The sequence below is a fragment of the Saccopteryx leptura genome, chromosome 2 (genome assembly GCF_036850995.1).
Source record: "Saccopteryx leptura isolate mSacLep1 chromosome 2, mSacLep1_pri_phased_curated, whole genome shotgun sequence".
NCBI classification, from domain to species: Eukaryota; Metazoa; Chordata; class Mammalia; order Chiroptera; family Emballonuridae; genus Saccopteryx; species Saccopteryx leptura.
In genome coordinates, this window is record NC_089504.1 from 114,947,535 (window position 1) to 114,959,572 (window position 12,038).

General features: G+C 42.0%; 1 protein-coding gene across 3 annotated transcripts in view; it reads left to right on the plus strand.

Moving 5' to 3' along the window:
- PRMT8 (protein arginine methyltransferase 8) overlaps window positions 1-12,038 on the plus strand; it is a 98,191-nt gene that overhangs the window by 46,765 nt on the left and 39,388 nt on the right. For all 3 annotated transcript variants that reach the window (XM_066365740.1, XM_066365741.1, XM_066365742.1), the window contains exon 3: window positions 9,144-9,299. In XM_066365740.1, coding sequence (XP_066221837.1) covers window positions 9,144-9,299 — 156 coding nt within the window. The remainder of the gene's footprint in view (window positions 1-9,143; window positions 9,300-12,038) is intronic.

A 12,038-nucleotide genomic window follows, 5' to 3' on the forward strand; every position in this document is an offset into this window, starting at 1 on the left:
CTTCTGTTCACTAGACCTATGCCTTTTCTGCTTAAACATATCAAGCAAGAATTTAGCATGCTAGCGTTGGCCTGGCGTGCAGGAGTCCCTGGTTCGATTCCCGGCCAGGGCACACAGGAGAGGCGCCCATTTGCTTCTCCACCCCTCACCCTCTCCTTCCTCTCTGTCTCTCTCTTCCCCTCCTGCAGCGAGGCTCCATTGGAGCAGAGATGGCCCTGGCGCTGGGGATGGCTCTGTGGCCTCTGCCTCAGGTGCTAGAATGGCTCTGGATGTAACAGAGCGACGCCCCAGAGGGGCAGAGCATCGCCCCATGGTGGGCATGTCAGGTGGATCCCGGTCGGGCGCATGCGGGAGTCTGTCTGACTGCCTCTCCGTTTCCAGCTTCGGAAAAATGAAAAAAAAAAAAAAAGAGAGAGAATTTAGCATGCTGCTTATCGAGTTCTTTTCTGAAGACACTATCACCTAGTAAACATCAGAGGTCGTTGCAACTCAAGACTATTCTGAAAATCTTTGGCTCCTTTGTCTTTCATAGTGACCATGCCCACTTCATCTTTGCTGATTAAGTGATGCAGTTTGGTTCCTGCTACCTCAGGATCCCAGTTTGATGTTATTTCCATAGCTCTGAGGGATCTCAGTTTGATGGTAGAAAGTCTTCCTATAATATAGAGAAGAGCACTACAGAGTACTCCAAGGTTGCTAAACTCCTCTCACAGGTTTATTTCTCACGGTTCTGGCGAAAGGTGTGTTCTCTAACATTGGTGAGTAGGTCTCACATGACAAATGCACTCTAACATTCTAATCTTCCTAAGCCTTTGGTCATCCTCTTCAGCACACTGAGAAAGTTCTGACATTTCAGTTTTATTTAGTGTAGTATAACTGTGGGTCCATGTTTCGGTCAACAGACAAAACCAACAGAAGCATTTCAAGCCCCTGGAGTTATAATGGTGAATCCAGTGTCTCTGCTTAGTGGTTCTCTATCAATTCACTTGGCTCAATCCAACTTTGTATTCCTTCCATGTGAATCCCACACCCTTACTATACATTTTCATATACATTCCCAGCTTTCAATCTATAGAAATAAAAAATACCAGGCATTTCTTTTGGTGTGTATCACACTACCCGATGAGTCACACTGTAAACCCTTTGGGGCCTGCTTAGAGTTAAAGCTAATTGTAGGGGTTGTAGCAAAGAAGGCTGGTGGTGGTCATTCCTGGAAAATCAGCAATATTTCTCAAGTAATTACCTCAACAGAGACCAATATGATTCCTCAGGAAGGGGTGGAAGGTGCTTTTACTGGCAAAGCAGATTCTGTGTAATTCAGGGACTTTTATTAATTAATTTATTTATTTTTATCAAGTGAGAGGAAGGAAGATGGAGAGACAGACTCCCACCATATGTCCTGACTAGGATCCACATGGCAACCCCCATCTGGTGCTGATGTTCTTTCTGTCCATCTGGAGCCACTGCTCTGTTGCTCAGCAACTGAGCTACTTCAGCACCTGAGGCAATGCCAGGGAGCCATCCTCAGTGCCTGGGGCCAACTTGCTCTTTCGAGGAATGGCTGCAGGAAGAGAAGAGAGGGGAGGGGTGGAGAAGCAGATGGTCGCTCTCCTGTGTGCCCTGACCAGGAAACAAACTCAAGACTTCCACATGCTGGGCCAATGCTTTACCACTGTGCCAACCAGCCAGGGCCAATTTAGGGACTTGAGGTCCCAGCTTTATTATAATTTGCCAGCCCTGACCAGTTGGCTTATTGGTAGAGCATTGGCCCAGCATATAGAAGTCCTGGGTTTGATTCCCGGTCAGGGCACACAAGAGAAGCGACCACCTGCTTCTCCACCCCCCCCCCTTCTCTCTTTCTTTTCCCCTCTGTAGCCATAGCTAGAATGGTTCAGCCCCAGGTGGTAAGGATGGTTCCATGGCCTTGCTTCAGGTGCTAAAAGCTCATTTGCTGAACAACAGAGCAGCAGTGCTAGATGAGCAGAGCATCACTTGCTGGATGGGTCCCGGTAAGGGTGTATGCGGGAGTCTGTCTCTGCCTCCTTGCCTTTCACTTAATTTAAAAAAAAAGAAAAAAATAATTTGCCCACATGTTCTAACTCCAATATTCAGAATCTCATTTGTTCCCAATAGATGCCTCAACTTTAACAAAAGAGACTCTGCAAGGATGGGATTCAATTTGTGTTGTAATTTGGGCATTTGCAAGATTAGACTTTGGGTTTGGTTTTCAGAAACCCTGGCCCTGCACCTACAGGAAATAAAGAGTATTTTTCCCCCCAAAGAAGTCATAGAAGCTCTTAGGTGCTAAAATTTGCCCTTGAACTGGGAATATTAAATCCCTGTGCTCATGATTTTCTTTCACCAAAATTTCTAGCAAAGTTTGAAGTAATAAACCAACCAACCTACCCCATTATACTCATTTTGACTAAAATATGCTAAGGTAGCAAATACTTAGCCACCTAGTCTTGTCCTTTACAGATCCTTTATTACAGATATCTAAAGCTAAAATTTGAGTAACTCCTTTGGCATTTCATGCTAGTGAGTACCAGTGCCCTCTTTATCAATGGCAATAGAGGTATTAGTGCCTTTAAAACTCAGAACTGAGTCAGAGAACATAACTGAAGGTTCTGTTCCTTTGGAGTTCTTCTTAGTACCAAACTTTGTATCATTCAAGATTCAGCAATGGAAGCAGGTCCGGTAGGATACGTATGTCTGATGTTGCAGCTTGAATTCTGCAGGACAGATAGCTAGAAAAGAGACTTGGCTATTACATAATGGGAGATCAGGAGCAGCTAGAACCCAAAAGGACAAGTTTGAACCCGATGAGGACAGGTTAAAACACGTGTTCATTCTATTGCCTTTCACTTATGGCAAGCATGTACTCTAGAGCCTGTGGTGTTTCAACATGGAGCTGAATACACACACACCTGGCCCAGGAGTTAGAGAAGCTGAATTTGAAGGCAGAACATTTGTAACTGCTGCTTCATGCTAATGAGGTGATCAACACGTCAACAATGACATATGTGTGCGCTATAAAATGGTTCCCGCTTCCTTTGTGCCTTCTAAGTCTCACAAGTCTTCTCTTGTGACCCATCCTAACTAGAAATATAGTGGAAAGAGAATTCTGTGAAACATAGTTCAGGTGGTTCAGGTGACATGTTGCAAAGCCATTGAAGATGTGTGCACAGAGTTTCAAAACTATGAAGCAAAATCTGCAGAGCTAGAGGGAGAAAAACACAAACCCTCAACCACAGTTAAAGGTCTGTTTTAACACTTCTTTCTTGGTAATTGATAGAACAAATGCACAAGAAAATCAGTATGGCTAAAAAAAATTTGAATAATTTTCTGACATAATCAAATAACTTGATTTACTTTGCATTTATAGAACATTGCACCCCTAATCTTCAGAATGCACATTTGTTTTGCATGCACATTGAAACATTCAGTAAGATAGATCATCTGCTGGGCCATAAATAAATCTCAATGAATTTAAAAAGATTGAAATCAGGCAGAGTATGTTTTTTTTTTTATCATAATAGAATTAATTTAGAAACCAAAAGTAATAAATTATCTAGAAAAATCTCCTAATATCATATTTAGAAATCAAGCAGCACTGAGAACAAAGTCAGGAAGAAATCACAGGAAGTTAGAAAATATTCCAAATGGAACAATAGTAAAAACACAATACAATGGACTGAATGCGTCCTCCTAAATTCCATGTTAAATCCTTCCCCCAATAAGATGATATCAAGAGGTGTGGCCTTTGGGAGGTAACAAGGACAGGGGTCAGGCTTCATGAATTGGATTATGCCCTTCTGAGAAGAGACATGAGGTTTTGCTATCTTACCCTGCTCTCTGCCATGTGAGGATACAAGGAGAAGACAACCATCTGTAAACCAGGAAGCAGGTCCTCACCCATACGAGATCTACTGGCACCTTGATCCTGGACTTTTGAGCCTCCCAAACTGAGAAATAAATGTTTGTATTTTTAGCCACCCAGTCTAGGGTACTCTGTTATAGCAGCCTGATCTACGACAACAACATATGAAGATTTGTAGGATGCAGTTAAAGAAATCTTTAAAGAAAAAATTATAGCTTAAATGCTTTTATTAGAAAAAAAAGTGTAAAAATTAATGATCAAAGCTTCTACCTTATAAAGTAGAGAAAGAACAAATAAAATTCATGAAAGTCAAAGGAAAGAAATAATAATGATGGCCCTGGCTGAATGGCTCAGGAATAGAGTGTCAGCCTGGTGTATGGATGTCCTGGGTTTGACTACTGGCCAGGGCACACATGATAAGTGACCATCTGCTTCTCTTCTCTTCCCTCTCCCCCTATCCTCCCTCTGTCCCTCCCACAGCAGTGGCTCGATTGGTTCATGCATCAGCCTGGACACTGGGGATAGCTCGTTGGTTCAGGCATCAGCCTCAGGCACTAAAAATAGTTTAGTTGATTCAAGAATTGGCCTCAGATGGGTTGCTGGGTGAATCCTGGTTGGGGTGCATATGGGAGTCTGTCTCACTATCTTCCCTCCACTCACTTAGAAAAAGAAAAAAAAAGAAATAATAATGATAAGAACAGAAATCAATGATGTAAATGTAAAACATTAAAGACAACCAACAAAGTAAAAAGTTGGTTTTTGAAAATACTAATTAAACTCATACCCTTTAGCTAGATTGATCAAGAAAAAAATCGGAGAGAACACAGATGATAAGTAAACAAAGGCAAGAACATTACTACACATCATGTAGACACTCAACAGCAATCAGAGACTATCATGACTGTATTATACCACAAATTTGACAGCTTAGCTGAAATGGATGAATTCCTTGGGAAAACACTTTGACAAACTGATATACGAATACAGAGAAAACGGAAACAACCCTCTATCTATTAAATAAATTGAACTTATAATTTAAAATCTTCCTACAAAAAGGACTCAGACCCAGATGGTTTTATAGACATTTATCAGACATTTAAGGAAAAAAAAAAATCAATCCTATCCAAATTTTTTCAGAAAGTCTATAAAGAGAATAACACTTCTTAACTTGTGTGATTAGGTCAACATAAATAATTACCAGAGAAGATAAGAGAAAGCTATAGATCTACATTTGTCATAAATACAGATACCAAAATCTTCAACAAAATATTAATAAATAAAATCCAGCAACATATAAGAAAATAATACATATGAAAAAGTGTTAATTAAACATTTGAAACCAACCTTTGGAGTTCGGCACATTAACAGAACAAAGGAGAAAAGTCATGATCATCGCAATAAATGGTGAAAAAGTATGTGACAAAATTCAACACCAATTGATGATAAAAACTCTCAGAAAATTAGAAATAGAAGACAACTTTTCAGTCTGATAAAAGGCATTTATGGAGAGCGCACAGCTACAATTACCCACAATGGTGACATTTATATGCCACTGGAACAAAGGAAGGATGCCTGTCTGCTCCAATTCTAACATAGTACTGCATGGCCATCTCTGCCTGTGCAATACAGCACGAGGAAGGAATAAGAAATAAAAGATATACAGATAGGAATAAAAAAGCAAAACTGTCTTTATTCACAAGTGACAATATTTTTTATGTAGAAAAACAAAAGAATCTACAAAAAAATCCTACTAGAATTAACAAGTGATGTGAGCAAGGCTGCAGAATACAAGGCCAGTATATATACTAAGAATTGGGGGTCCTGGCCGGTTGGTGAGCATTGGCCTGGCGTGAAGAAGTCCCAGGTTTGATCTCCAGCCAGGGCACACATGAGAAGTGACCATCTGCTCTCCCTCTTCCCCTCTCACAGCCAGTGGCTCGTTGGTTTGAGTGCTGGCCCTGGTGCTGAGGACAGTTCTGTTGGTCCAAGCATTGGCCCCAGATGCAGGTTGCACAGGTAGATCCCGGTCGGGGTGCATGCAAGAGTCTGTCACTTTATCTCCCCTTCTCTCATTAAAAAAAAATTGGAATACAAAAATTTTTAAATATCATAAATGGTACCATAAATATAAAATAACTAAGAATAAGTTTAATTAAAAAATACAAAGCCTCTCTAGTGAAATCTATAAAATAATGCAGAGAGAAAATAAACAAGACCTAAATAAAAGGAGAGCCATATCACATTGTTCTTGGATTGTAAGGGTCCAGCATTGCTAAGATGACAGTTCTCCCCAAATTGATCTAGAGAGTCAATGTGATTCCAACTCTAGCAGGCTCTTCCGTATGAATTAGCAAAGTGCTTCTAAAATGCATATGAGAATGCTGAAGACCTAGAAAACCCAAAATAATTGTGTAAAAGAAGACTATGGTGGCGGACTTACACTACTTTATTTCAGAGTTAATATAAAACGATGATAGTCAAGTGAGTATTGAACTGGTATATTAATGGAATGGATCAGGGAGAACGCATATGGACAGTCAATTTATTTTTGACAAAGGTGGCAACATAATTGAAATGAAGGATTGTTCTAAAGGCTCTCTCCCATGTAATTCAGAGGGAAGATGAACCCTGGTGCATGGGCCATCTAGTTGTAAAAAAAAAAAAATTAAACTCACATCCTTAAGTTATACCATATGAAAAAATAAATTTGACATGAATCTTAGACCTAAAAGTAAAAGCCATAACTATAAAACTTCTGGAAGAAAACAGGAAAATATCTTTGTGACCTTGGGGTAGACAAAGATTAGGCAGGACACAAAAAATTTGAATCATAAAAAAAAAACTAAAATAATTGGTGTTTGTCAAAATTAAAAACTGCTTTTCAAAAGACAACACTAAGAAAATGAAAAGGCAAATCACAGATTAGGAGAAGATATTCACAACATGTATATCTGACAAAAGATTTGTTTCCATATATATAAACTCCTATAATTTAATAGAAAAAGGCAAATAGTTCAAGAAAATAAAAATAGGGAGACATTTCTCAAAAGAAGATATATATGAATAATTAGTAAACACTTAAAAATTATATTAATAGCCATCATGGAAATGCAATTAAAACTACAATGAGATACCAGTTTATAACCACTGTAACAGCAATTTTCAATTGGTGTACTACAAGAATTTTTTAAACATGCATTACCTGACTCTTCAGTCAGGATACTGACCCTTTTTTCTTAGATTGTCAAATAAAAAAAATGATAACAGCTAATACATCAATAGCTGTCTGGTGTGAATGAATCAAAATTATACCTCCTTTTTGTCAGACTGGCAAAAATGTACATTTTTGGTGTGCCGTAGAATTGTAGTAATTAGTTTATGTGTGCCTGAGATGGAAGAGTCGAAAATTAAAGACTGATAAGATAGGTGGCCAGCAACCTGAACTCTCTCATATACTGCTGAAACAACTATTTTGAAAAACTGTTAGGCAATTTCTAACAAAATTAAACACCTACACTAACAGTACAAAAACCCACTTTGAGTTATTTACTCAAAAGAAATAAAAACATGTATCTTCAAAAATGCTTATACGAGAGTGTTCGTAACACTCTTATTCATAATAATCTAAATACCCATCAATAAGTGAATGGATAGATGCATTGTGGTCTGGTCCTAGAGAGGAACACTAGCCAACAAGAAGAAGAACAACAGTAGCTGTAACAAGAAAAAAGGGACAAGCCTCGGATACATGCAAGAAAATGAATGAATCCAAAAACTTTGAGCAAAAGAAACCAGATGCAAAACTGTTCATATTGTATGATTCTATTTATATGAAGTTCTAAATCTGGCAGAAGAAAGCTTTGGTGATAGATATTAGATCATTGGGTGTCTGGAGTGGGGTGATGATTAACTGTAAACAGGCATGAAAGACTTGCTGGGGTGATGGAAATGTTCTGTATTTAATTATGGTGGTGGTTACACAGGTGTACATTTGTCAAAACTTACACAATCTCTACATTTTATTGTATTCGAGTTATACTAAAAATTATACTAAAATTATACCCACCAAATCCCAATACTATTGCTGATGACTTAGAGTGTTTGCTGATGCCTTGAAAAGATGAAGACCTCTGCCCAGTGGTGGGATTCAAGTAATTTAACAACCAGTCTCTGCCTTAATGAACATTTTAAGCATAAAAAAATGATATACCGAAAGGTAGTTTATTTCGTGCATTTAATACTTAAATAAGAACAATAAAAGAGATACACAAAACTAGGTTATGTTATAAGAGTTTTAAAATATTAATGAAAAAATTAAATAATACGTGACAAAAAACAATAAAACTGTTATTTAAGATATGTCCAGTGTCAGCTTGTCACTCTCTGGTTGTTTGGCACTTTTTCTCTTTATATTATATATTTGTTTACTGAAGTAATAAAAGCAAGGGAATTAAAATGTAGTATTTAATCAAAGGTATAATGAGTTTTATGAAGTGAATAATAAATATTACAAGCATAGTTCCATCAAACTTTTTTCACCTATGGACGGAATGAACACTACTACAGGCACTTAGAATACTCTGTTGCACAGATGAACGTTAAAAAAGAGGAAGGAATGTAAGTTTGTGATTCCCACATTGGGCAGCTTCCCAGGAGCCCGCCTTAGAGAGAACCCTGATTACAAGTGCCATGTAACAACTGGTTCGCCGGACTCAACAAAAAATTAGATATTGGTTCTGTCGAACCGGTGTGAACCAGCTGAATTCCACCACTGCCTCTGCCTCATCACCATAGACAGATGGACTATGTTCTCCCTGGGCTAACGGCTGTTGTAATGGGCAATCTACTTTCTTTCTTACCACAAAGCACTTAAATAATAGTAATTAAAGGAACATGTTTTCTGTTCTTAAAAACAAACAAAAGTAGTATACACATAAAAGGCATCCTTTAGTAACTGGTTCAACTGACAATACTCTCTCCAAGCCAGAAAGTTTTGCTTCAGGCATAACTTGAATCTCTCCTGTTGAATTCTACTGATACTTTCTTTCTTTCTTTTTCTTTTTTTGTAAATTGGAGTCTTCCCAGGTCTGGACATGAGTTTCTTCTTTGATAGTACAGAATTACATACATTTTTGGGTAGAGTTTTAGGGCTAGAGTTGTTTGTAATGAGGCAGGTAACTGGTGGTTTAGCTGCTCCACAGTATTCTGTTGTACTCCTAGGAACCTTGACCACATTGGCACTGACTTTCCTCCTTCCATACAGGAAATGCTGAAAGACGAGGTGCGCACTCTCACTTACCGGAACTCCATGTATCACAACAAGCACGTGTTCAAGGACAAGGTGGTGTTGGACGTCGGGAGTGGCACCGGGATCCTTTCCATGTTTGCTGCCAAAGCAGGGGCCAAGAAGGTGTTTGGGGTAGGCATGCCACTTCCTCTTTCACATCGGCCCCCGCAGAGCTGGCCCTGCCCCCGCCTCCTACAGCCCTTCCTGGAAGGACAGACCCTGGTCTAGCTCTTTGCTGAGTTCACACCCTCAAGGAGAAAGTCAAGTGTGACTCTCAGTAGGCAGGACCATCTCCCGTGGCTCCCTGTCACCTGGGCATTGCTCCTGGTTTCTTGCCTTGATTACTGCTGACATTTACAGGGGATTCTTGATTTTTCAGAAACCATTTCTGGGTCACCATTACTGTACCGTACTTAAGAGGCAGTGTGGCCTGGTGACAAATGTGAGCCCTGGCTCGAACCCCTGTCTTCCCGCTCACAAGTTGTGTAACTGTGGGCAAGTCACTTCTCTGTACCTCAGGTTTTATATAGCTATATCTATATATTTACATATCTTGCCTATGGGATCATTGTAAGGGGTAAAAAGTTTAATGCATATATAATGTGCTTAGAACAGTGCCTGGCATATGACAGATGTTCCGTGTTTATTAGTATAGTTAGGATAGTGCCCTAGGTCAGGAGATAACAATAAGAAAACCCCCTTCCTTTGACTTTTAAAGCAGTGGTCCCCAACCTTTTTTGGGCCACGGTCCGGTTTAATGTCAGAAAATATTTTCACGGACCGGCCTTTAGGGTGGGATGGATAAATGTATCACGTGACTGAGACAAGCGTCAAGTGTGAGTCTTAGACGGATGTAACAGAGGAAATCTGGTCATTTTTTAAAATAAAACATCATTCAGACTTAAATATAAATAAAACGGAAATAATGTAAGTTATTTATTCTTTCTCTGCGGACCGGTACCAAATGGCCCATGGACCGGTACCAGTTCGTGGCCCGGGAGTTGAGGACCACTGTTTTAAAGGACAACTTGGTAGATCTAAGTCCTGCTGCTCTGGCTGCTATCACATCAAGGGCTGGAGGTGGAGGCCGACCCTCTGGGAAACCTCCCGGCCTTCCCCCGGCTCCCACACTGTCGCTGCATGCAACCCGAGGACAGGCCGCTGGAAGGATCCAGAGCTGGGAAGAAATTGTGAAAAAGAGAGCTCGCGCTGCTGGCTGACATTTAAAAATTTCATTGGGTCTAGGGCTGGAAAATGGGAATTAATCTTGATCAAAATTAAAGTTACACTACAATCAAACTCAGCATGCGCACAAGACAGCCCATTTGCAAAAGCTCACCGGGAGCTGGGCAGCTTTAAGTGGGTCTTTGTTCTCTGTGCAGTTAGCCCAGTCATGGAAACTGTCCTGGGAACCTGGGTTGACGAGAGCCCTCCCAATGCCCTTGGCCGGCCTCTGCCTCAGAGGCCTGCCCCTCAGTCTTCAGCAGGGACAGCATTCCTCCTCTGTGCCTGACTCAGAAAGCACGTGGACTTTGGCCATAGAGGGTTTTCTGGAAACCTGGGTGGTCTTCAGGGCAGCTCTGGCATAGCCTTGACCAAAGACGCTGGATGCACTCAGCTGAAACACATGATTACGGTATGGGGCCAGTCTGCTGCCCAAGGTCAAGTCCTGTCATCATCCCAGGTACTGCCCCTTCCCACCTTTCAGCTTTCCTTTACAAGACCCTCCTCACCGGGATAGAGGTCTCTTGTCCAGTGAGACTCCGCCTCCAGTGACCTCACGCAGCCTTAGCTATCTGTCAGGCCCTGGCTCTGCTCCGGTCTCTGCCAGGCACAGGGGCCTGAGCAGGGAGAGGTAGGGTCACCTGTCACTGGCTTCCAAGTTGACGGGGGCTTCCAAGTTGGGGGGGGGGGCACCAGCCAAGGAGCTGTCAGGAGGCTCCCGCACAGCGCCTTCCAGCTGTGGTGGCTCCTTCCAGCCAGCCTGCCTCCCACTCCTTTGCTGTAACAGCTCTTTCATAAACAGCTCTGCCACAGCGAGCTGGGCTTCCTTCCGGATGGCTCACTTCACAGCCTCTCCCGTGGCTCCCCTCCACAACTCCTCTCCCGGGGGAGATGGGACGGCAGGGGAGAGAGAGCGAGAGCCAGGGAGTGAGAAAGGGAGGCAATTGACAGAGACAGCAAATGGAGATGGTGAAGCAGAGAGACAGGAGAGAAATGGAGAGACTCAGAGGAAAGCTAGAGGAATCAACAAAAAGGAGAAATTAACGAGAAAGTACAAAACAAAGATGGGGAAAGTGAAGAGAGAGAGAATAAAGGAAAAGAGGGGAAAGGGAAAGGCAGAAGTAGAAGGAAGAAAAAGAGGAAAGAGAAATAAATGCAACCTCACAGGTCCCATGCTCTTCCAGGGCCGCTCAGTGTTCGCTTCGTCCTCACACTGGCCATGCAAAACGGGCTGTGACCTCTCTGATGAGGAGGCCAAGGCACGGTTAGACAGTGGCAGAGGCCAGGTGGGAGTCCCGACTGGCTGGCTTCAAATCCCATATTCTTCATGGCTAAACTCGGTACCCTCTTTCAGACAGGATGAAAGCATGATGGGGGGCGGGGAGGAGAGAGGCCCAGTCCTGTAGACAGCAGGGGTGCTGCCACTGAACAGGCAACTCAGGAGAGGGCGGGTCCTCTGGGTCTGAGCTGGGTCCTGCCTCCTCTCCTGGTTTCTCCTTCCTGACTCTGCAGGTGCCCTCACTTTCCCCATGGCGTTGAGGGAGGCTGCCAGCAACCCCTTCAGCACCCTGTGCAAATGCACAGGCCTGGGGGCAGTCCGAGGTGGGGCCTGAGTGTGCAGGTGAAGGGAGCCCTAGGGCCTCAGTG